Consider the following 26,872-nt stretch of genomic DNA (forward strand, 5'->3'; position numbering starts at 1 on the left):
GCTCCTAGCAAGCCCTCGATCACACATATCCCAACAATCTCCACTCTCCAAACCAAAGTTGGATTATCATGTCATCTCATGACCACATTCAAGTCAACTACAAACCAACGTTGGGCTATCCTGTTTGTATAGGGTTTGCAGTTATGATATCTAGCCATGCTTATTCTAAAGCAGACGTGGGTTAGTGTCAACTCTAAACTAGAGTTGGGTTTTATGTCCACTCATTATGGTCAACAAGCAAAGTACTTTTTTGTCTCGCATCTCTCCCTCTACTTGTTTGTCTATTTGTGGAAGGGTAGTGTTGGGGTTGCATTTGAGGGGTGCGATCATCTGATGTGAATTCCATTTGTGATCTGAGGCAAAACCTTGGGTACTCTGAACCAAGTTGGGTATCATGTCCATTCATGTACCAAAGTTGAGTTATTATGTGCACTCATGTTTGCTCCATTCATGTCCATTCATGTACCAAAGTTGAGTTAATATGTGCACTCGTGTTTGCTCCAAACCCGAGCGAAGTTATCACAATGTGAGTGAAGCTATCATGGTGAAACTCAAGAGCTACCACGTTTGCACATGTTCGCTCCGAACCAGAGTTGGGTTATGAGGTTGATTCATGTGGGTTGATGAACTAGAGGGCATCACGTCCTCTCAAGCAAGTCCTTTTTTGCCTGGTCAACTTGCTTGCTCAAGTGAACTGGGGCTTGTCAACGTTGGACCAAAGTTGGGTTAGCAAGTGTCCACTCTGAATGAGAGCCGGGTGATGATGGCCACGGGGCTCCGAAGGTCATGTTGACAGGCGCAAACCAAGGTTGGGTTGTGATGTGAGCACTCAAGTGAGAGGTGGGTTATGATGTGATGGTCTAACAAGCAAGTACTTAAATGTCTCAAGAGAGTAATGTGGATTGAAGATGCTCTGTGAGCTTGTGTTGCAGCCATGGCTCTCTGACCTTTCATCTTCATCCTCCTCTTGCCTAACTCCCTTCCCCCTTAGCATCCATTGCTCTGCACTTCACCATGAACCAGCAAGCCACTCGCCCAGAAATCCAGCAAGATGAATCAGAGTCCTCCGATGGTTCTCTCTCTCTCTCTCTCTCTCAAAGCTCCTTTGCCTGCTCACAGTTCCTTGATTTTCTCTTCAAATTTTGTCCATCCTGCCTCTACCTGTGCGCTTTGAGCGTTTCTGCCGGCCTGCACGCAGCTGATTGGACACTTCCCGAGTTGCATGAACGCCCATGACAGTTTCGCTTGTGTTTCAGGCAATGACGACGCAGTCCAAGTTGAGGGCTCCGTTTTTAAAAGCGCCGCTCTCGAGCGAGACGAAGCATTGCCACCCAAGGTCGCGTCGGAAGTGGAAGTGCTGCATGAGGGAGTGACAAAACAAATCGTAAAGGAGGGTCATGGAAAGCCTCCTTCGCAACATTCCACTTGCTTTTGTGAGTGCACGTTGAGGTTTATGCAGTGAGATTTGCTTCATTGTGAAACTATTTCAACAAGAGGGTACCTCTATAGATCAACGTACAGACAGGATCTTTGTCCAGGGAATGTTATGACCGAGTCTTATAGGAGTAAGCGTGCTTCGCTGTTGAGAATAGATACTTAAGACTGGCAAAATTGATATTTATTGTATACGACAGAGGCCAACAACTCTCTTTCTCAATCAATGTGTGTCCATCTGTGACTTCTTTTCCCTGGAACAATATAACATCTCCAACGCATCACAACAATGCAGCGACAAAATAATTGACATGGCAAGCTTGCTTTAAGAGGTACTATAATTTGCCAAGGTAGTTGAGCAATCGGCTGAATGCTTTGTGGACTTGTCAAGGCTTTGCATGGAAACTATCATTCTCGGAGACTGGGTCTTCCCATATCTTTAGTTCTTGTCAAAAGTTTAAACTTTCGGGACCATTATATAAAATACAGCCTATTATGAAACATAGAGGTGAAACATCATGCCAGCGTAACAACCCAAGGACAGATTTTACTGTGCTATGATAAGAATATTGCCATTTTTACACTGATGCTTTGTTTCCATTTGCAGTGTAAATGAACTTGGGTTCTGCTTGTTGTGAATTGATAACTTTTGATAACTTGCCTTTACGTCTCTTGTTTTTTGAACTGGCAGTACATTATCGAGCATGGACTGAGATGATCATGCACAAATTTCAGGATACTTTCCAGGAACAGCAACCGATGGAACTGGTCCTGGGGCATGGTGAATCATCAGCCTTAGCTTCCTATCCCTCTAGTATTCTGCCCAGAATTGTTAGAACTACATGTATTTCGCTTATTTGGATGGGTGCATTCACCTTTTACTTTCTTATGTATGCTGCCAAAATTCTCTTAAATTTCAGATGTGACTTTTACAACCTTATCTATTTTTTCTACCAGAGAAGACAGTACATCGAGGTCTCGCTATAGCAGTTGGAAGCATGAAAGCTGGTCTCTTTCACGTTGGTTGGCAACTTGGTTATGGTGAAGAAGGGAATTTTTCCTTCCCTAACGTGCCACCAAAGGCGGACCTTATCTATGAAGTTGAGATGATTGGGTTTGAGGATGGGAAAGAAGTGAGTGTGCAAGTGTACCTTTCCAACTGTGCTCCGAATTCATGCAATCTCTCCTTGGTGTCCTTTTTGATTCATGTACAGTTCTGCAGTGGATTTGTCATGATTCGACCAAGTACACCAGCTTTTTTCCCAATTCCAGTTTATGTTTTAATGCATGACTGTTTGTTGGTGAGGATTGAAAGACGATCTCTGATGTGGAGCTTGAGAGTAGCTTTTTATAGTGTGTGATGTGCATATTTTATAGAGCATGTAGATGACAACATCAAACACTGCACGTGTAACTTGGCAGAGTACCTGTGCATGCAAATGTTTTTAAAAATCTACTTTTTCACGAGAAATTTGTCACGATTAACGAAGCTTATGCTGAAATTATGCATGTAGGGAAAGCCTCGTTCTCAGATGACTGTTGAGGAGCGTATTGAAGCAGCAGATAGGAGAAAGGCAGATGGAAACCAGATTTTCAAAGATGACAAGATTGAGGAAGCCATACAGCAGTACGAGATGTTACCTAATCCTTGCCAAAACCTGATTTTCGTCCCAAAACAACTAAAAGGTTATCAGAGTTAACAAGAGGGCTGTCAATTCCTTTTCTAATCAATGCAACTGTAGAAATGAAATGCCACACAATTCTATACTCACTTTTTATGAGCTATTCTGGCAAAAGCTAAGATTGCTAGTTTGGAAAAATTATATTTGTGCACATTGATAATCCCTCAAAGGTGTGCTCCTGCTGAAAGCATATAATGTGCAGCCTGCAAGACAAGAAATACAGCAGAAAAGAACCTTGGAAACAGCAAGTCACTATAATCCATCTTTTTGTCCTAGAGATGGAGGTGTCAAGTTTGACTCTTGCTGGCTTAAACATGGGACGTGCTCCATAGCAGGGGTGCGTGAGATGTAGTTCTGGGCAGCACCATGTGCTCATATGTGTGTGATGCTATGTCCGGATCATCAAACTCCCTTACCATTAGCAGCTGTCAGAGTTAGGATGATAACACACTGCTAAAACGAGTCTTTAGAAAGAACTATCTCAATATTAGCCATACGACTATCATATGTATGTGTCATTCAGATTGTCAATCATGGCAGAATATTTAACGAGGAATATCCCTAACCATACTTTCCCAACTTGTGGGCTGAAACACCTCAACCGTCTGTGCTTGCTCACCTGTATATGATTATGTGGATGACTTAATCTGTGTTGAAACTGTTGTTGCCTTATGTTTCTTATATGCTTGATGGGCTCATCAAGGCTTTTAAATGAAAAAAAAAGATGTTCCATATTGGGAATGAACTTGCATAACCGCTGCACCTTCTTTCTAGGCTTTTGTGCTTTGCTTGTGTGGGAGAGTCTTCTAAAGCAGTTAAAGCTTGACTGAGGAGAGTGAGCCTACTTCTTCATTTGCCTTCTCCTTCAATGCTAGGTGTCAGCACAGCTGGGTCTGCTGTTGACCTTTGGAGTTGTGACAAAAACTCAGTACGAGTAATATGGGTAGGACTGTTCTAGCCAAATAGTGCAATAGGGGGCATTATAGGAAGGGCTATACAAGTCAACTTTGTAGTGCACAATACATCAAGTTTGATATGACCTTCATATCTCCCTAGTCTGCTAGATGCTAGAAATAGCAGGAGGGGACAAAAGGAATGAGAAAATGAGTGAAGGAACTAATGTGCATGCCGGGTGTGCGAACTTGTGTGTGTGTGTGTGTGTGAGAGAGAGAGAGAGAGAGAGAGAGAGAGAGAGAGAGAGAGAGAGAGAGAGTGTGTGTGTGTGTGTGAGAGAGAGAGAGAGTGCGACCTCTGCTGTTCAGCCTCGTCAAGGTTTCCGTACAGCCTCCCCCTTCTGTCCATACACCTGTACGGTCCCCATACGGTGTTCGCACGCTGTTTGTACGTCCGTACACACAGATAGGTTAGGTGGACATACCTCCGTGCAGTTCTGCACGCAGTTCCGTACAGTCCCATCTGCATCTCCGTACAGATTTCAAGAAGACCACGCTTCGTACGTCCGTACAGCTCCGTCTACATCTCCATACAGTCCCGTCTGCAGCTCCGTACACGTTTGTTGTTTCTGTACTTCTCCGTACAGTCCTGTGTCTGTACGCTCTTTTTTTCGTTCTTGTCTTGTCGTAGTTCAATCATGGCTTCAGGTTTGGATATTTGTACATATGCTTGAAAAGAAAGGCCCACAGATGCTAAGCGCCGCCTATTAGAGCCTGCATCACGAGATGATGAACTTACTATGGAAGCTCAGTACGTGTTTGACACCCTTAAGGATGACTTTCAGCAGTCATGATAGGAATGGGGCAAACCGGTTCCAGAGGTCACGTACAAATTGAAATTGCCGTCCCTCGTGAATCCTCTCAGGAAGTTTTCTCAAACTGCGGTTATAATTTTCTTTCCAGGAAGAATCCCAGTGGCCAGTGATGTCGCGCATTGGATTAAGGCCATCCTTGGAGGATGCTTTGTAGAGGGACTCGGGAGTGTATTTTGCTTCCAGAGGCTTTTATGAGGTGCATTTATCAGATGCTTCGTGTAAGCAGAGGCTTCTCGAGTTCTCTCCCCTGTTTTACGAGAAGTAGATGGTACATGCTATGCCCTGGTCCCCAAACAAGGATTATCAAAGTCTTATACAACATCATTGTCTTGTATGGGTTGAGGTTGTTAACTTCCCGGACTATATGCTTGAAGAGTTGCCTGGCTTGGCTGCTTCTTTGGGACAGGTCATTTGTTCTCCACGCCTCATGGGAAACCGTAACAGGTTCTGCATTCTCTGGGACACTGATACACCTACCCCTCCTTCTATTGCAGTGGAAGTTGAGGGAGTGCAATTGGGAAAAAAGTATTTTGAATTGAAGTGGGGCGTGTTTGCAGGAGCTTGTTTTGCCTGCCACAAGTTTGGGCATCTAGCCTCTGAATGCCCAATGGTTCTGCATCAGCCCCCTCCCAATGCCTTGCCGCCCCAGACACGGGAAATGAATGAGAATTTGCAAGCTAAGACAGCAAATAGAAATGGAGCAAAGAATGCCAAACCAATCAATCAGGTGCAGTCACTTGCTGGAAAAGGAAAAGATAAAGGAAAAGAGAAGATGAAGGAATTTACGGGGAATGATCAGGATGGTTTTCAACAACCTAAGAAGGTGGTTGTATTGAAGCAACGCCCCCTTCAATCTCGTCAATGGGATGCTTCCTCTCCTTCACCCGGACAGGCTTCTACTTCAGCTCCTATCCTTCAAAATTGGGTGGGGGTATTGAAGAAGGGCATCCCCATATGTGATTCAAAAGAAGGGAAAAATGCTATGTCTTTCATGGATCATGAAGGAATGCAGCCCATGCAGGCAAAGGCTTTGCCTCTCTGATGTTTTGTTTTATTCTGATACCTTGCTGTATATACCTCTTTCATGCCTCAAACACTTAAGTGCTTTACATACAATGTACAGAGCCTCTGCAATGTCTCCAAGTGGAGGCTTTTATGGGAATTATGTACATAAAATGCAGTCAGATATTGTTTGTTTGCAAGAGCATAATCAACACTCCATGGTTGGCCATCATGATTATTTTGGCGGTTATGATATATATTATGCTGGTACCACTACCTACTCAGGTGTATGCATACTGGTTAGACATGAGCTGGTGGAACCTTAGTTAGCCTTCAATGACAGCAGTGGCAGATGATGGTCATACAATGTAATGTCAATGGTGATATTCTTGAGTTTGCATCAGTCTATGCTTCCCAGACCTCTGCCATGAGGGCTTCATTATGGGATTCTTTATGCAGATATCCATGGAGATCCAATGCATTCATCTGTGGAGATTTTAATAATTCCCCTCTACCAAGAGATAACACCACTTCAAGATCTCATATGCTATCATTGGAAAGACAGAAATGGGATAGCATGCTTCTTTCTGTGCAGGCTGAAGATTTATGGCTGCTTCTCCAAGGGTCAGTGCTTGGATATACTTTTCATCATAATGCTCTTACTACATACTGGGCAAGGCTTGACAGATGGTATTTGTTTCACCCACAACAATTTGCAGATTTTAGCCCTCATCTCCTTATAGATTTCTCATTGGGCTTGTCAGATCATGCCCCATTGTGGATGAATTTGCAGCTTGGCATGCCTCTGGATGATTTGCCACCCCTTTCCAGTAGATTATTGCATGTTAATCAGGCTTATTTCTGACATCACTATTTCCAGCAAATGATCAGACTTGCAATTCATCCCTTGCCTTTGCAGGTTGCATATGACTGAATGGAGGAATGAGGTCAAATGGGCAAAAAGGACAGCACAACAATTGACTGAATTTTCTCAGTTAAGGCCTGTCTCTGATTCAGAAAACGATTCCCTTTCACATGCTCAGATTAAATTGACTGTTAATGATTAGAGGAAATTGCACAAATGGCAGATTAGGGCAAGAATGAAACCCCTCATGGATAAGGACTGCTCATCAAAAGCCTTCTTCTAGGGCTTGCATGCTACTCGAAAGAAAAACTCATGTCTAAGGGTAAGGAAGCTCGATGGCTCTTGGACGCACTCTTTCTCTGATCTCCAAGATGAATGCCAAAATTATTTCCAGAAATTGTTCTCCGCTCCTGGTTCCCCATCAAATCAAATGACTGATGCTAGGACTGAGTTTCTCCAATATGTTTCTGGAATAGTGGAAATGGATGATGCTCTTATCTTGGAGAGACCTTTTACTGACACAGAACTTGATAATGCATTGTTCCACCTCAGCAAATACAAGTCCCCTGGTTGGGATGGCCTTACGGTGGAATTTTATATTTCTTTTTGGGATGATTTGAAAGAAGTCCTCTTGCAAATGATCAATGTTGCCTGGCAAGAAAATTAGTTGCCGCACTCTTGGAAGCATGGCATAGTCAAACTTGTGCCCCAACAACAGCCATGGACTTGTATGCTAGCATCCATGTGTGTCAACATGAGGACTTGTGCTTATGGTCGTTGGACTACTGATCATTGGGAGGTTGTCATTGGGAGATTTGTAGGGAAGATACCTGGTTGTCCTTTCTCTACTGCTCTGATACTTGACTGGAAACAACTACTTTCTAAGGTCAAATGGGCTCCTGATAATTGCTCGGGGACAAACTCAATGAGGAAAGAAAGTATTCATTGGAGTGCCATCTTTGACATTCCACTCGCTTTACAGGAACCTGTTCGAGCATACAATCTCATGAAATTGGGAATTAGATACATACATGATGTGGTAGATGATCAGGGCTATGTTTTATCTTTTTATCAGGCCACTGCTTCCTATGCATTGGGAATGCATCATAGGTCTATATGGAAGAAAATTGTTGATTTGTTACATCCTTTTCTACCTGTTCCTCATGTGGCTGACACAGACATGCTTACGGATTGGCAATTGCAACCCTCTGCTACATGCACTCATCCTGTTCCTCTTTCTGCCTTAACCTCCATCAAAGCCTACAGGCTTCTTCAGCCTGCTCCATGGATTCAGCAATATGCTAATTCTCTGTGGCATATAAGGAAGCCCCTCTCATGGTGGCGGAAGAATCTCGGGATATTATGGAAGTGTAAAATGCCTTTGAAACAAAGACTTTTTCTTTGGAGATGTATGACAGGCATATTGTCAGTGGGGGTCACACTTGCTAAACGTCGCATTGCACCATCCACATGTTTAAGATGTTAGGCTCCTTCAGAGACTGTTCTTCATTTGCTTTGGCACTGCCCGTGTTCTAGGATCCTTCTCAGGAGAATTTCATATCATCTTCGGCTCCGTTTCCCGAGTCACAGATTTGGGAAACATTTCTGGCTCTTTGGCAGATTTATGAGGTCTTTGTCTCAATACTCACTATTTCTCTCTTGGGTGAGATATTGGGCTCTTTGGACACTCTGGAGTGAGCATAATTTGGCATACTTGGGTCGGCAGATTCACAAGTCATATGAATCTTTCCGAGCCTCATTGCGGCAATCCTTATATGATGCTTGCCATGAGGGTGATATGGATGCTTCTTGCATAGAGCTTTTCTTTTTAGTTTTCTGATCTTTGGGATACTCTCCATTTCGGAGACCTCCCATCATGTAAATTCATGAGCATATAAATATACTGCACTAGATATTACTATTAAAAAAAAAAGTGTGTGTGTGTGTGTGTGTGAGAGAGAGAGAGAGAGAGAGAGAGAGAGAGAGAGAGAGATTATTAAAGTCTTCGGAAGACCGATGGGTCTATGAGACTGAAAAACCTGATACAATGAGCTGTGGTAGTGGAGCTACTAAACGAGCATCCATACCAATGCAGAATGCAAAAAAATGCAAAATGGCAGTACTAAGTCCTAAGTACAACATAGTCATATCCCGACTATATGTATATATATATCCATCTCAGCATCATCGTCGGCATCACCATAACCATCATCATCATCATCATCATCGTTAGCAACACAATATCGGGATGTATGAGGCTGTGGAAGTGGAGGCATGAGGTCAACAATAGAACGTTGTCGCCTCCTCAAGGGTGCAGTCCTGATACGTCTCTTGGTCGTAGCTCTGCGTCTAACCAAGGCCACTGTGACCCCCGTCGGTTGGGCTCCGACTCTAAACAAGGAGGGGATGTCCCCAAGTGTGATATGTGAGTCAACCCTCTGTTTGAGCTGTCGGGTCACAGGCTCCGGGTCACGGTCATGTCGGGGTCTCGCCTCGAGGGAGTCTATGTGATCTAGCTGAAAGAACTCCGTGATAGAGCTCTGAGAGGGATCAGTCGAGGGAGAAGGCTACTCCTGTCTCTGTGCTCGGAGTATCCTATCTCGGTGTCTGAGCATCTCATGAATGAAACCAGCCAAGCATCGCTAGTCTGGGTAGGAGAGGACATGGGCCAACATCCCATAACTATCTTTGAAGAGGCAGTAGAAACGCCCTCGGATCTCATAGTAAATAGGACACCTGAAGATAAAGTGCTCCTCCGTCTCAACCTCCTGCATGTCACACAGTGTGCATATGCGCCTCTCCCTAGGTAACCGCTCTGCTCGGCCACTCTCGATACGAAGTCTGTGTGAAGAGACCCGGAACTGCCCAAGGGAGATCCTCAACGAGTGGGGTAGGTGAATCTGCATGTATCTTGGTGGATCAATGAAACCCTCCACTGTGATATGTAGGAAGTGATCTTTGTAGAACTCATCTTCACTGGAAGATCACTCGGGCTCAACCAAGTCCGGAATATGTGTAGTTGTAGTAGATCCTCAAGAATAACTTGGTTGACCTCGTGTGATAGGAGGGGAGAGAAAGGAGCGTCCATGCTGTATTGGAAAGGAGGTAGTCTGTCCATGTGGAGCCCTAGTCCTGCAAACCATCTCTCTGTGCGTGCATACCAACACCTCTGATCTTGCCCTGTTGCAAGTGCCATAGAAGAGGACAGTGCTAGCCATGGTATCCTGCTACGCCCGGATGTGTAATCCCCATACTCCCTGACTCGGTACAGATATGTAATGACCTGAAATGCAGCATCTAGCTGTAATGGGGGTGACCCAAACTCCACCTGAATGATCTGGTGAGGGACAGATGGCTTACCACAGATCATCCGTGATAACATGAGAACCTGTAGCCGCTCCACCTTGGCCCACTCTGTATCCGACAAATCTGCCCCCCAGCATGGGCTGCCATACATCCCTGCAGGGCGGACCAAGGAGTCAAAAAGCCAACCCTTTGGTCCGTGGATCCTGAAAATGAGAGCGGCAGCACTGTCCCTCTAGTCTAGCCAATGAAGCATATCCTCTGCTCAGGCGCGCCTGCATTGCGGGTCTCATGGTGAAGGTGGGTCCGGAAAAGACGACCCCCAGATAAGTGTATGATGAAACTACCTCAACAGGGGACTCATCAAATGTGAAATGCCTGAAAAAGGTCTAAAAAGTCAATGAGAAAGAAAACTGAAATCATCATGAGAGTACTGTCAATGTTGCACATTGCGTACACAAGAGAGAGAGAGAGGGGCAAGATAGCCTCGTTTATAGCATGCAAAACAGTGCCAACCAGAGGTGTTTGTGAGGAGGAAATGGAAGAATGAATACGTGGCAAGCGCAATGGAACAATCCATATGTGGCAAGGAAGCCTTATCTATAGTGTTGGGATAGGGGCTGCAAATAGCCAACCCAGGTCCGCTTAACCCGACCCAGGTCAGCTCAGCTGCCCCGACCTTGGTCAGCCGACTGACCTGCCCTTGGTCAGCCGACTGACCCGGCCCTGGTCAGCCACACTGCTGACCTGGTTAGCCCCAGCCAACTGGCACAAAACCAGCCTGTAACAGGCCCTTGACCAGCCTTCTAACCTGCCCCTAACCCTGGCTAAATGCCCTGGTAAACAGCCCCCAAACTAACTGCAAAAACTACTCCTTTTCAGGGCAGGCACACTCACATAGAAGCCCTTCACTCTCCACACATGAGATGCTCTAAATGAAGATGCAACCATGGACCCTCCAGCACCTGAATATTGGAATCACTTTGGAGAGAGCACCTGTCAATCTGGATCCTCGAAACACAATGCCACCATGAACAGCAAAGAGATCTGCTTGGCTTTTGGTTTTCCATACCAGTGTGCAGTGAATTCCAAGTAAAGAATGCTGAGCTGTAGAGCAAACCATGCCCAATATCCATTGGCGAACACATAACATCTAGGAACCCCGAACAATAAACTCGAAAACGTCCTGTCCATAGTCTTTGCTACACCAAGCAATGAACTTCGAACACATCAAGTCCATAGCTCAGCCCGCTCTTCCGCCCATAAGCCCTCTCTAGCTGTGGCATCCCTACCTTTTTGCTAGAAAGCAGGTGCAATCTGGAGTTCTTGAGCAAGAGCTGCCTCGGATCACCAGACTTGTCCGAAGAAGAGCGTGCCTGATGAAGTTGTGTCCTAGTCCTTGGATTTCGTCTTGTGCTTGGACCGACAATCATTTGCAAAGTGACTTCTCTTCCCACGGGCATAGCACCAGCTTCTTTCTTTCTTCTACACTATCAAAAGTCCCTGATCACCACCATGAGACACTTTCAACTTACCTGGGACAGGAGAATAGATTCCTCCTCCAAGAGAAGGGAGCAGATGTCATCAAAATCCAACTGATTTGTCGAAACTTGGCACCGCAATGCTTGGGAAATGACATCATACGCTGTTGGAAGCTTCGTGAGGATAAATGCAGCCAACTGAGGAGAGGATAAGGAAGCACCCATTGCCTGTAGCTGGTCATGGATTACCTTGGCCTTCATTATAAACGGCTGCATCAAGCTACTTGCAGGAAATTCAAGACTGTAGAGCTGACCTTGCAAAGTGACAACCCCCGTATGAAGAATCCCGGGCATAGAGATCCTCAACCTGGATCAGACTTTAGAGGCACTAGCCAAGGTTTGCACTGCTGGGGAGACCTCGTTCGTAATGGTCCGCACCAACGCCGAATGTGCCTTAGAATCACGGTCCTCCCAATCTTGGAGTTCCTCAAGGAAAGCTTCATCCCGGTCAATCCCAACATATCGAGTTCTTTGGATGTTTGGTCTTCCTTTCATACCCTTGAATGATTTCCTAGAGGCTTTTGTGAATGAACTAGATTTTCATGTTCAGCTTCCAATGAGCATATTGGATCCATTGAATTTGTCCTCCTTGCTCATACACGGGTGTGCCATGGATCCACTCCAATCACTCACACACACGTGTTGAAAATCGGAGGAACAGCCCTGATGAAGGGGAGGATGGGTGGGAAAGAAGAAGAGATAAGGAGGGTGGCTGGGGAAAGAAGAGAAGGGGGGCCGGATGGGAAAGTAGGAAGGCAGAAGAAGCTGCTAAGGCGCCTTCTTCAAAAAATTCCAAATCCCTTGGGGTCCATGCCTGCAATCATAGTTTTTTCCATACGTTAACATACGCATACGGTATATGGGTACGGAAGTATGGATCAGCCCCTAGGGCTGAATCATTCGTGACCCTAATTTTACAATTTAAACAACCAGGAAAATATACATTGTACACATTTAATTGACAGAGAGCTACAAAACTTTCAACTTCAAACTTCAAACGTCAAACTTGTATTAATTTTAAAGTGAAGAAATTGATTTAAAAATTTTCAGTGACCAGCACCCTGACCAGCACCTCTGACGTGTGTCACGCCTGCCAGTGGTAAATTTCATGAGCCCCACACTCTCCAGGTCCAAGGCCAGCTTCTAGACGACTTGCGGCTCTGATACCATGTAAATGTTGCACATTGCAGAAGCATACATGAGAGAAAGAGAGAGAGAGAGAGAGAGAGAGAGATTGAATGAGGCAAGATAACTTCGTTTATAGCATGGGAAACAGTGCCAACCAGAGATATGGGAGGAAATGGATTTATCCAGATGTGGCAAGGAAGCCCTATTTATAGTGTGGGGGTAGGGTCTGCAGATAGCCGACCTAGGTCTGCTTTACCTGACACGAACTTGATCAGCTGACTGACCCAACCCTGGTCAGCCACACTGCTGGCCTGGTTAGCCCCAGCCAGCTGGCACAAAACCAGCCTGTAATAGGCCCTCTACCAGTCTTCTAACCTGCCTCTAACCCTGGCCAAATGCCTTGGTAAACAGGCTGCAAACTAACTGAGAAAACTACTCCTTTCCAGGGTGGGCACACCCACATAGAAGTCCTCACTCTGCATGCATGAGATGCTCTAAATTCTAACAAGTACATCCCCCATAGGGAACTAGAGGTGTCTATCTCACATCTCCAAGACTGATGAAACTAAGAAAAGACTACTTATGAAACTAGGAACCATAGGAAAGAACCACCATGTATCAGGAAGTTCCTATCATGTCATGTTATGTGTCTTATATCATTTGTCGGGTATCATTAGGGAGTTGCTTGCTAAAGGTCAACTCCCACGCAGCGGAATCTCCTTAAAGTGCCCCTTTTGGGGCTCAAAACTAGGGACCTTTGGCCCACAAAACTAGGGCTTTGCCCCTCACATCAAGGCAAGGGCCCAGCCCCTAGGTCTGCCTTATATAAGGCCTGGTTGGCTGCCTGCCCAACCAGCCTCTCTCTTGGCTGACCCATGTGCTGGTCTGTCCCACCTCTGCTGCACCCTACTGCTCTGTACTTTTGTTGACGCCATCCATGACTTCATAGCCTCTTCTCTTGGGTCCCTGCTGCTGTCCTCTGCTCCGCCTTATGCTCCTGCAGATCAGCCAGGTACCCTTGTCCTCTCTTTTCTCTATCTGATCCCTGCCCTCATGGCAGCCATGATGCTGCCCATGTGGCCATCTCTTAGACAGGTTCACCCCCCCATGCTCTCCTCATATGGGGGCTTACAGATGGGGAGGTGACCTTTCCAACACCCTTTCTGACCGACACATTTAGGCACAATGCCAACACTTCAATGACGATGCTCCAGTAACTCCCTGGTCGTAGTCCTTGGGAACGTTTCGATGTCAAAATCTGCTGAGTCGGCCAGTTTATGGCAGACCAGTCGGTATTTTCAAGGGCCCTTGAGGCTTATAAAAGCAGTCCATTGCAGGGCATTCATTGATCCAACAGGTCAGCCATCAGAGGAGCAGCAGGAGCAGCTGTACTCACACCCTCAGGCCTACATCGAGGTGGCAGAGGAGTCCAGGAGTTGCTGCAGACTGAGCTCTCAAGGGCTAGACCTTGGGTGTCTTCTAGGGCAGCAAGGTGTTGTGATCTGCAGGGAGAGTCCACATGTACTCGAGGTGGAGCATGCGGGCTCAAGTCTAGAGATATCCGGCAGATAGTAGAAGTACATGGTGGTAAGATCAAAGGATCACTCTGGTGGGACTTTGGATCTATCTCTTTTGTATTGTGTCCATAGCTTTGGACGGAAATATATTGTTTTGGTGGTTTCTATATCTGGCTGGATTATTGTCTATTGATGAGTCTGCACATCTATTTGATGCACATAAGTTTAAGTTTGTGATTCCACTCCCCACACATGCTGTGTGAGTTCCTGGGCTATTCTATCAGTCTTCCACTGTGCATACCCTCGATTTCTAACATCTCTTCGCTGCACTCTCTGTGGAAAACTCTTTCTTTTCTGCTATGTGCCTCCTGCAGGCTTCAGTAGCGGCTCAACTCCTGCCAAATAAGCTCTTTAGTTCTCTGCAGACAAAGATCCCTCTGACGTGTAGAAGTCTGGGACTGTTGCTCCTGCAAGAACTCCTTCAACTCTCAAGTTCCCTCTGTTCTTCACCTTTAAGAATGATCTGCAGGTTGAACTGGGTATGGAACTCTGGAACATTGCTGTGCTTCTGCCCTCCACGTTGCTCTCCAGCAGGTTACTGCAGGAGTGCTCTGGAGTGCTCAGGACCAATGGAATGAAGAATCTGCAACTGCCATGCCAGACTCTTTATTTTTCTCCCTCTCCCTTGCAATCCTCTTTGGACACACTGAGATGTGGTGATCTGTAGTGATAGCATCTGCCCCTTTTCTTGGGCTTATTTGCATTCTTCTTGTCCTTTCCAGATGGCTCTGCTGCATCATGCTTTGGCTGAAAACCAGCAAACTTTGCCTTTCCTTTGTACTTAGCAGCAAATGCCTGCTCTACACCACGCATATCATCTTTAAAGACAGATTATTATTAGCTAGTATATTATCTTTAATGTATGCTAGCTGTTGTTGCAATAGTTTTGGACATGTATTTATCGATTTGGTTAACAGGGTAAAGACAGAAACTTTTTTTTTTTGAAGTAGGAAAAATATATGCATGCTGTCCACATGCTCAGTTCAATGTGCTGCCTTTTGGCAGCCCCTTTCTCCCTCATCATTCCCCCTGTCTTTCTACCGGTGTCAATCCTCCATGCTCTCCTCGTATGTACGCCTTACATGTGGGGAATTGACCCTCATTCTCCATCAGCAGGTTCATTCAATTATCGAAGTCTAGTGTGGCTCCTTAACCAGTTGATCTTTAGTTGTCTCCATCGTTTAGTGGGAAGGATCTGGCTCTTCCATCGTAAGGCTGGATCCACCAAGTTTATTTTTCCACATTAAGTGGAAAAGCTCATTTTCAGTGCAGGAAGAGTCATCACCTTGATTCCTTGGTGGTCGGCTTCTCTTCATCACCCCCGTTATTGAGCACTCTGCAATTATGGTGAGGTGAGATACATCCGTCGACGTGGATCTCACTTCTTTGCATGACCATGAGGAGTCAGTAATGGTAGAGGTTCGCATTGAGGCAACAAGAATGGGAAGGGTAGCAGACAAGAACACAGGGCCTGAGACAGCCCATTTAGTGGCACCATAAGCTAGCCAAAAGGCCACCCACACAGGCCAGCCAATGGCCAACTGGACAAGGAGCCAGCCAACCTAGCCTCAGTCTGGCTAGCCAGCCAACTAGAATAGTCAGGAGTTTAGGATGATTTAACTCTTCTTGAACATTGGTATAAAGTGTCCTCCAGTCTTGATGCAGTACTACGTTTACAGATATAGCTGCAATTAACACTCTCCCTGGGGAGGGAGCCAGGTATCCCCTGCTCCTCTCCCTCCCCGCGTGAAAAAGGTAACTCCTATGAGGACTTTGAAAACAATACAAAGAATTACCTCTCTGTGAGGCATTGAAAGAGAAAACTGGCCATCTTTTTGTAAGATTTGATATATTTAATCTTTTGAAAGTATAGGTTGTTTTCAACCTTGGTGGGTCCCAATTTGTTTGCATGCACAGCATCAGATCATGACATTATTATTTTTCTGTGTTTGGATCAGGCTCTGGCGTATATGAATGATGAGTTCATGTTTCAGTTATTTGGAAAATACAAGGACATGGCGAATGCTGTAAAACATCCATGCCATTTGAACATGGCAGCCTGTATGTTGAGATTGGATCGTTATGATGATGCAATTGCACAGTGCAGTATGGTATGTTGAATTTGTCAAAGCTTGATTAAGGTCAATTTACAATGACTGGCTCAAATCTTTGTAAAAACCACTCAATCGAGTCGTTTAATTTCTGCGTCAGATGCCCTAGGGATATAAGATTTCCAGGATCCAAAAAGCTTTTCTAGTGTGCTTGCTTGCCTTAGCTTGACAAAACGTTTGAAGATTATTGAGGCATCACTTGAGTATTGGGCTAGAATGCAAACAAGCAGATTTTCTGATTGCTCCAAATATGCTTGGAACTTCATCAGGTTTTGCAGGAGGATGAGACAAATGTCAAAGCTTTGTTTAGACGAGGCAAGGCTCGTGCTGCTCTTGGTCGGACAGATGAAGCCAGAGAGGATTTCAAGAAAGTTAAGAAGCTATCTCCGGAAGACAAAGTTGTTGTTAAAGAGCTGCGTCTACTTGCTGAACAGGACAAACAAGTATATGAGAAGCAGAAGGAACTGTACAAGGGATTATTTGGTCCTCCTCGTGCTGCAAAGACAAGAAAATTGTACTGGTATCAGATATTGTGGAGCTGGATTACGTCAAAGATTAGATCAATTTTTAGAATTTACAATAATAAGGATGATTAGCATTCCGAGTAAGAGAGAACCTGCAAATTGCCAGATTAACTTCCAAGGAGTGTTAACTCTCGCCCCCCCAGGGAAGATTTGTGTCCTACACTGATCGTTACCTATTTGGCAGTTTGCATATATTTGGACTTGAGGTGCTAGTTTGGAAAGAGTGACCTGTCCATTTGTTGTAGGCATGATAGTAATTTATGGCTAATGCCTTAGTTCCAGTTGCGGCAAGCTCTGAGCGGATTTTGTTATGAAAGAGAGGCCGGCGAACTGTTTTCCTAAAAGCTATATATGTACATGGAAGGACTGTTCAAAGAGAAAAAGGTCTCCATTAAGGAGGAACTTTATGCTAAAAGAATAAAAAACGATTCAGTTATTGCCATTAAATGTTCTCAAGCTCCCAAGAATCACATTAAAAGTAGAAACCGTAATAGTGTTATGATTCTGTTCATTCATTGTCTGTTGTAATAGCAGATGCACGTGCTTTGAAACAACTATTGATCTCTCTCTGCAGAATGGAATATCTGAACGTTCTGTACTAAGACACGCCTGAATTATGCACACACCAAATTTATGTACTGCTTAATGGCCCTAAAAAACTGAGACACGCTGAAATTGTACCCTTTTTTAATTCTAAAGTGTTGGATAAAGCTAGGGCAAGTCTTGAGTTGAAAATTTGCATTTGTATGAAATTAATAACCTTAAAAGAATAACATATCTTAAGAAGGCATATGGCTAAACATGAGAAATATTCTTGTTCAAACTATGGAGAGAGCAGTTTATCCGGTTGTTTGATCTACATCTTAAGCATAAAACAAGGCTCTTTAGAGTGAACCAAGAAAGTCACCTCACGTCACCGTTCATGAAGTTACTTATTTTTACAGCTTTCTTGCATGTGCAGTTGTGAGTAAATGTGATAGGTGTGTAACTCCTAGATGCATGAGTCAATACACTAATCTTGTTGCTCCTGAAGGGAGCCTTTGTGATGGACTGATTCGTTGGGTTTTGAAGAAGCGTGATAAGAGAGAGTCTTGCATGCTTGCCTCGAGGGAGCTGGTGTAGGATGGCTCACCAACTCGAGCTCATCTTAATAAGAATGTGTCAATGCAGGCCATGAAGACTCTGCAAGGTGTAGAAACGTTGGGTGGTTAGTGGAGTAGTGATCAGAAGACAAAGGTAGCACATTTATTGAGTTGAGTGGGTCTTTGAGGCCGAGGAATAATCCTTTGCTATTCTCGAAAGCTATGATGTGCTTTCTACCAGGTCCCAAGAAGAAACAGATATTTGTATGTGGCAAAGGTACGAGGATACGTGGCAATTGCGCATTGACAAGGGATCCTTCACCAGTTTGCTTGGGTAGTTCCTTACATGTTACTGTAAAGATTTTGAATGCTCATATGGGCATAGAGAGAAACATATCAAGGAAGATTTGGAAGCTAAGTGAGTGTCTAAGCCATGCCAATTCAATTTGAAACTCAACTGTGGTGAAATCTTGTAATGGCAACCAAATGGACGCGGAAAACAAAAGCAAAAGGGGAAAAAAGAAATTGGCAATTGGAAAGATAAACATAAGAGAAGGTCTCTTGTTGATGACTCCTTGGATGAGGTTGACAAGAAACAAGAATGGTGATACTTTGCAAGTTCTTATGCAAGAATGGTGATACTTTGCAAGTTCTTATGCAATGCTTTGTTTGTTTGTCGAATGTGAGTATTACTAGATACGGGTAAACAAAGGCTATCTCCAGGTTAATCAAGAGGTTCAATCTCATGTATTTACCCTTTAGAGAAAAAGAATCGTAAATCTTGGTATTGCAAGGGTTTGAAGGGCTTAGTTTGCTTCATGCATATCCCTTGGATAGGTGCAATGAGCGTCGCCCTTGATATGGTGCTGCCAAGTGGTGCACTAGGGATAAGGAAAGTCATCTCATGGCTATGAAAATGCAAAGGGTTTTTGTCTAATTTGTGGTTGCAGATCAGAACATGGTGAAAAAGAGGATTGCACCGATTAGACCCAATACATGATATCAATAGCTCGAAGTTGAAGAATGGCTAGATTTATGGGATGATATTTGTTTCATTAATTTTGTGTCCAGTAGACTCTTTACATATGCAAGGATTCATTCGAATTGATTGGCAAAGAAGATGGGCTTCAAGGACGCTAGATCGGACTGAATCTACATTTGTATTTGCCTTACTCAAAGGTACTAAAAAAGAGAGAGAAAGTTGCTATGATAAACTCACAATTGAGGTATAGTGTGGCTGCATCCAATCAAGCAATCACTTTCTCCTAGCCCAAAGCTATCACTTCAATCTTGTGTATGACAATATTTGAAGGACGACAATGATGTTTGCATTGCTCAAGGGTTTAGGCTAATGCAATCACACGTTAGAGAAAAGAGAGGCATTGAAAAGGTGGGTTTCTAAAGACAAAAAAAGCTTGGAGGTGAGGGTTCAGCGTCTGTACATGGTTGATCTTGTAAATTTAGTTTGTTTCCTTCACATTGTGAGTATATACATGTATCATAACACTACTATTCTTTACTTTAACATTTTCATTTTTGCAATTATTAAAGTCACAATATGCTCGTGTGTGTATGTGTGGCTTAACATAAAGGAACAAAAAACCAACTACCTAAGCCTTCCATGACAAAGTAATCCCAACCCTTGCCTACACAACCATTATTGAACAATAACTTAAGCAAGAGTACAAATCAAGATGATTATTAAGCAAGGAAACCAATGCCATAGGTACAGACATAAGTTTTTTTCATTTTGACACTTATCATATAGATCCACTTTTATTCACTTATTGTCAGTAGGTTGGGAGTAAGTTCCACATGGTGGGCTTACTCCCACCATGTGGTCTTACCCTTTGGTTGGGGTGGGCCACACACACACACACAATAATTTTGATTAGTGAATGCATCTCTTACACACAAACAATTATTTCTTTACACACACACACACACACACATGCATGCACGCATGCGCGCGCACACACCCAATAATTTTGATTAGTAAATGCATCTCTTACATACAAAGACTTACTTCTTTACACACACACACACGTGCGTACACACATACACATGCATGCATGCACACACACACACGTATACTTTCCCAACTATGAATTATTCCTTTATGTACCCCCCATGTAATTTTTCCTTTACACTCTATTTTTAAGCACCCCACACACCAAGCACACTAATCCTCCCATACTTCCTCTAATCCCTCCTCTAGGGTTTCCCCCGTCTCCTCCCTCTCCCCTAGCCAGCACAACCACTTTGGTTTAATCATGCTATTTGGTTCATTTCCAATAACTTGACCACCTTCTTCCAAGGGAGACCATTGAAGGCTGCATTCAACTATTCAACTCCTTCATGTATACTAGATTTAGTTGAAATAAAGGATATATAAAAACCCCTTTAGGGTTAGGGTTAGGGTCTCCAACGCTTTCCTTTTTAACACTCTTTTGGGTTAGTGCTATGCACATATGATAACATGATGTTGAGATGGTTCCTCAACACCTTTTCTCAAGATCAACATCAAGAAGTAGGCCTTCCCTCAAGATGATGATTCTGGGAAATCGAAGAAGAATTGAGCATTACATTCCATCACACCCCTTCTCTGGGTCAAACCAAGAGCTTGTCGGTGTTTCTTAAAAAGCTCTTTCCCAAGTGGTTTTGTAAAGATATCTGCAACATTCTCTTTGTTGTCAAAATGTTGCAATGTGATGTCCCCAACTAACACTCTTTCTCTGATGAAGTACTCTCTGACATCAATGTGCTTTGTCCTAGAGTGATATACTCGATTCTTGGCTAATGATTGAGCCGACTGATTATCACAGTATATTGTTGTTGGCTTTGATGAGACAAAGTAATCTATCTCTAACAATAGTCTTTTGAGCCATATAGCCTCACATGCACATGTTGTGAGTGCCCTATATTTTGCTTTTGTTGAAGACAAAGAAATAGTTGGTTGCTTGTTTGACAACCATCTCGACCAAGAAAAATGCATATCCTACTCATGATCTCCTGCAAATCAATGTCACATTATCCATGCAACCTTGGATGACTTCCTCTGTATTCTATTCTTATATCTTTGATGTATCTCAAGACTATTTTGGCTGCATTTCAATGAGACTATTTTGGATTTGCCATAAACTATGCAAGTGAACTTACTGCACAACAAATATCTGGCCTTGTGATAATCTGTTATATAAGAGATCCAATGTGATATCAATAGTACTTGTCATTGACTGTAGGCTTGGATCTTTAGTAAATTTCAAACTTTGTTTCATGGGAGTGGCTGCAATCTTGCAATCTGCCATATGAAACTTCTTTAGGAGACTATTCACATATTTCTATTGACTCATGAAGGTGCTGTCTGAGTCTCTTCAGAACTCAATACCAAGACAATAGTGCATAAGTCTAAGATCTTTCCTATCAAACTTTGCAGATAAGCCTTGTTTCAACTTACTGATGAAGCTATCATTACTTCCTATCACAACCAGATCATCTACATACAAAAGTGCAATAGTAATGTCTTCCCCTTGAACTTTGTAGTAGAGAGTATGATTTGCATTGGACTTCATGTATCCAAGATTAACAAAATACTTGTCAATTTGTTGTACCAACTTCTAGGTGCTTGCTTTAAGCTGTAGAGACTTTTCTTGAGATGGCAAACGTGATGCTCTTTCCATGGTTTAACATACCCTGTTGGTTGCTGCATGTAGACTTCCTCGTCTAGCTAGCCATTGAGAAAAGCATTTTTGACATCTAGCTGATATGCATTCCCATCTACTGAGTGTCGCTAGTGATACCAAAAATCTTATGGAATCCATCTTTGCTACTGAAAACCCAGTTGTTTGCAATGGCCTTCTTTCCTGGTGGAAGGTTGCATAATTCCCAAGTATTGTTTTTATACAATGCTTCCATTCCTTCATTCATAGCAATTTGCCATTCTGGCTTGTCAACTGTGTACTCTGGCTCTTTTTTATAGCCATGGTTGTAGTCATAAGAGCATAATTGGTGGTTTCAATCCGAATTGCTTTGTCTTTCTGAGCATATGTCAATCTTCCTAGGGGTCTACTTTCCCTAATAGACTGTCTGAGTTGCTGCTCGTCTCGGGGTGTCTCTGGCAATTCTTGCTCTTCTTCATCACCCTTTTCTGTAGGTGATCACACTGGGTGATCACACTAATTACTCAGTCACCTACAGTCACACTAATTAGTGTGCTTCGGATGGGTTCACCGCCAATCGTTGAAGGACTGAGTAATAAATTGGGTAAGAGGGCGAACTTCCATACTTTAATAGAGGTGGAGGCGAGAGCCTTTGATTTGCTTCTTCCAGTGATGCATTAGGGCACTGTTGGGTAGATCTTGGAAGGACTGCAGATTGGGTCACCATTGAACATCTTTGGGTGGGGAGGAGGGGGGTGTTGGAGGGACATCGTTGTTGTCCATAGGCATGGGTTCCTCTTCAAGAGTCCCAGTGGGTGACAGGTCGATGGTGGGCATATGTACAAAATTCTTTGGCTTGAGGAGCGTGTTGAGTGCTTCCTCTAAAAGGTCGACATGAGTGTTGGAGGAGATGGACTGGGAGGTCCCCTGCTGTGCAAAGCTTGTGTTGGAGGCATTGGAGGAGTACATGGGGAGGTTTGTGCGGGGGAGTTGGGGCGGGATGGCATGGGTGGTTTGCTGGGGGGGGTTGGGTGGGATCAATAGGAGGCGATTGTGGGATTTTGATGGGTGGGTGGTGGACTTGAAAATTGCTATGGATTCCTGCCCCTCTGCCTTAGTGACTTCTTCAGGATATGCTATGTGGATTGTTTTAAAATTGTTGACCAAGGACTCGAGAGAGTCCTGGAGAGCTTTACAGCACCCAATTATATAGAATGATTATGCCAAGGGGATGGTAGGCAACTAGGTGACTTTGCGTTTGGACTGCTGAGGCTCGGCCATAGGTCTGCATCTAGTTGATATCGGCTTGGAGGCCGTCGGGAGTGCAAACCCATGGGATGAGTTCATCAGGCTTGGCTAGTTGCATCACGTCATCGTCTTGTGGGTAATTGGTGGACTTTGTGATGACCCGACGCCACGCTTGGAAGTTGAGCAGGATGGGGTGGGCAGCAAGGGTCTGAAGGTTAGAGGGGCAGAGAAGGGAGAGGCTGGCGGGTTGAAGATCGAGAGAGAAGTATGACATGGCAAGGATGGGGCGGCAGTGGTCAGCATTACGGCAGAGGATTGTTTGGAGTAGAGGTAGAGGTAGGGCAGGCCGATCTAGAGGCCGTGGCAAAAATCAAAATATGCAGCAAATTCAAGAAAACTAGTCCTATGGAGGAGGACATCGTAACTTTAGAGGCAGGGGGAGCCAAAGAGGTCATGGTGGATGGCAGAGAGGCCAAAACACAAACAGCAATGTTGAATGCTACTACTGTGGTAAAATGGGTCATATGGTTAAAGACTGCTATAAAAAGCAGAATGACATCATGACTGAAAAATTGTAGCAAGGCAATTATGCATCCTCTAGTAGACAGTGTGATGACAGAAATGAGCATTTGTTTATAGAGCAGCACATGATCAGTTCTGTGACAAGTGCAGAAGAAAGCAATGATGTGTGGTATGTTGACTCAGGTGCATCAAACCACATGACAGGTCATGCAGAATGGATGCAAGATGCAAGGAAAATGGAAAGACCAAGATTTGTGGAGACTGGTGATGATACTACACATCCTATTGTGCAGATGGGTAAAATTCCTTTGTCTATGCAGGATGGGAAAAAGAAATACCAGTCTGAAAAATTTCATGTCCCGAATATCACCAAGAACTTGGTTTCTATTGATCAAATGGTTGAGCACGGCTTGCAGGTCAGATTGAGATCAGGAGGATCTCCTCAAAGCAATGCAGATGGTGGTATGCAAGTATCACAAAAAGGAAAAGAGAAAGTAGATCAGCCCATGTTTGATGTGAATGCAGGTCACTCTTATGTGGATGGTGAATCCAGTGGCTCCAGAACAGAGCCTTGATGATGAGTTGGGTATTCCTTTTGTTGTTACACCTGGAGTAAGGAAGACAAGGGATGTTTTGAGAGCACCTGGTAGTGAGCCTATTTTGCGCAAGTCTACCAGAGCTAGGTATCCTATGGATAAGCTAAAATATGATGGATTTACAGCCATTCACTATGCCTATATGGTCAAAAAGATACATGAACCAGAACCCACTTCTTTTGAGCAAGTAATGGGAAAAGAAAAATGGGAGAAAGCCATGGATGAAGAAATGGATGCCTTGGAAGTAAATGCTACATGGAAATTGGTGCCTTTGCCTAAAGACAAGAATGCAATTGGTTGCAAGTGGGTTTATAAGGTGAAGCACAATGCAGATGGTTCTGTGAACAGATACAAGGCAAGATTAGTTGTCAAGGGGTATGCACAGACATATGGCATTGATTATGAAGAAACATTCAGTCCGGTTGCAAGGATGGCAATCGTAAGAGCAATCATTGCTATGGCTGCATCAAAGGGATGGTCTTTATATTAGATGGATGTAAAGAATGCTTTCTTGCATGGTGATTTGCAAGAAGAGGTCTACATGGAGCAGCCACCAGGTTATGTTCATGTTGTTCATCCTAAGTTTGTTTGCAGGTTGAAGAAAGCCTTGTATGGCTTGAAGCATGGTCTGACAAGATAGAACAGTATCTTGTCACTATTGGCTTTCATATTTCCAAGGTAGATTTCTCACTTTATGTGAGAAAAATAGAGAAAGGCATTATGCTGCTTGTCATTTATGTTGATGATTTGATCATCACAGGTGATAGTGATGAAGATATCCTTCATGTGAAAATGCTATTGAAGCAGAAGTTTGAGATGAAGGATTTGGGAGAGCTGCGTTACTTCTTGGGCATTGAGTTGATTAGATCCACAAGTGGGATATGGCTCTTACAGAGGTAGTATGGATTGGACATGCTATCCAAATATGGGATGACAAGCTGTAAGCCTATTTCAGTTCCTTTGGAGCAGAATGTGAAATTGAGCACATATGCAAGTGAGCTTCTGGAAGACCCTACTATGTATAGACGCATAGTAGGAAGTTTGATTTATATGACTATTACCAGGCCAGATTTGAGCTATGCTATTGGGTTGGTAAGTCAGTTTATGCAAGCTCCAAGGAAACCACATTTGGATGTGGCTAGATGCATACTGAGGTATGTAAAGTCTACATTGCAGTATGGACTATTTTATGAGACTGGGATTCAGATACAGTTGCATGGATACACTGATGCTGATTAAGTTGGTATATTTCTGATAGAAGATCTACAGTGGATATGCGTTCTCCATTGGGAGTGTTGCAGTCACTTGGAGGAACAAGAAATAGCCTATAGTTGCCTTGTGGAGGACAGAGGCTGAGTACAGGGGTGCAGCAATGGCTGCATGTGAGGTAGCTTGGTTGCATAAGCTACTTTATGATATGCATCAGCAGATGGGCCAGTTGTCATTTATTGTGACAACATGAGTAGTATACACTTGGCAAATAACCTAGTCTATCATGCTAGAACAAAAGTTAAACCTTCAGCTTGAGTCCCTTTTGGTATTACAAAACCCAACAATGCGACCCTGCCAAAGATTCCCTTTATTTGCTCTATCCTTTCTTGAAACCTTGAATGGACCTATCATATAATGTTGCATTGTAGCCCAGGATATTATCCTGAACTCTTGAGAATCCAAAAATCTATGTCATCCTTCAAAATGTGACCTAAACAAGATTGAAGAGATCGATTCAGTCTAGGGGAGGGGAAGGGGAGTGCTCCACCATTGTAGAAAGAAAGGGAGCAAAGAGAAAAAAGTTTGAGAGGAGGAGGCTGAGAGAAGGTTGAGAGGAGAAGCTAAGAAGAAGGTTGCGAGTGAATGGGGATAGTTTTGAAAGACTCCTAGGAGGTGTTTGGGGGGGTGGGGACACTTTTCCAAAATTTTGTTTTTCTTTTTGAGGGAGGGGGGCGAGGGAATTCCACACAAATTTGGGCCCACCATGGAGAAGGAAGAGGGTAGGGGGACCATCCAAAAGTTTAAGGGCATGAGTCAATGCCCCAAGAGGTGGTGCAGGCAAGAGGGATGCAAGTGGAAGGTAGTGGGGCCCAAGGGAGGTCTATCCACCAATGAGAGACCAATATAGAATCCTTGATTCTTTTATGTATGCATAGGTGAAATAGATATGACTTATTTTCTAGTGTTGAAATTATAATATATTATCATATTTATATGTTAAAGTGCTATAAGTTAACTAATCATATCAATTAACACATTTCAAGTGTTGATAACATGCATTGATCATAGTTATGAAAAATAATTTACTCATATAGATCATCTCTTGCCATTGTTTATGCACTAGATGAAGATATTTTTACATTTTTAAAGTTGTTATATATATTCATACTAGAAGAGGGCTTAGATGTGGTATTATATGGAAGCAATGAAGTGGCATCTTTTGGATGAATACATATTGATGCTCTCATACTTGTGTGCCATTTTCAATGTTGTTTGTGATGAGAATAGTTTTGTAGTGATAAAATTACCAACCATTTGTGTATAAAAAACAATTTGTGATCAAGATGAAATCATACCCAAGGCTTACCTACTTGATATTAGGCAACCAAATCTAAAGGAGTAAAATTCGAGCCATTTCCTTGCTCAAGAGAAGTGTTAACAATAGGTGAATTCAAAGGCTATATTCAAAATTTTCTTTATATGGACCATGGTAGATGTAATTAAGCTAATGTGATAAGGCATCACTCAAAATTTGCAATGCAGTATAGTTCATATTTATATGTTTAGAGTACTATTAAATGGGCTTTCTTGACATCACCTAGGCATAGGTAGTTATTTA

At 43.5% G+C, this 26,872-nt stretch overlaps 2 protein-coding genes across 2 annotated transcripts; both read left to right on the top strand.

The window, feature by feature from the left end:
- Positions 1 to 909: 909 nt before the first annotated feature.
- On the top strand, positions 910 to 3,134 carry LOC147905999 (peptidyl-prolyl cis-trans isomerase FKBP42-like). The gene is made up of 6 exons (XM_087382588.1): positions 910 to 1,072; positions 1,257 to 1,433; positions 2,126 to 2,215; positions 2,392 to 2,567; positions 2,649 to 2,735; positions 2,949 to 3,134. Exons 1-6 carry the CDS (start codon positions 1,015 to 1,017, stop codon positions 3,132 to 3,134), a joined length of 774 nt encoding a protein of 257 aa, XP_087238714.1. The 5' UTR covers positions 910 to 1,014.
- LOC147906000 (peptidyl-prolyl cis-trans isomerase FKBP42-like) lies at positions 2,447 to 17,336 on the top strand. Its single transcript, XM_087382629.1, has 4 exons — positions 2,447 to 2,567; positions 2,949 to 3,120; positions 16,259 to 16,411; positions 16,681 to 17,336. The coding sequence occupies exons 3-4, from the start codon at positions 16,271 to 16,273 to the stop codon at positions 17,005 to 17,007; spliced, it is 468 nt and encodes a 155-aa protein (XP_087238755.1). The 5' UTR covers positions 2,447 to 2,567; positions 2,949 to 3,120; positions 16,259 to 16,270; the 3' UTR covers positions 17,008 to 17,336.
- Positions 17,337 to 26,872: the final 9,536 nt, after the last annotated feature.

Source organism: Dipteris shenzhenensis, chromosome 1 (assembly GCF_047967505.1).
Source record: "Dipteris shenzhenensis isolate YYH24624 ecotype China chromosome 1, Dip_SZ_1.0, whole genome shotgun sequence".
NCBI lineage: Eukaryota > Viridiplantae > Streptophyta > Polypodiopsida > Gleicheniales > Dipteridaceae > Dipteris > Dipteris shenzhenensis.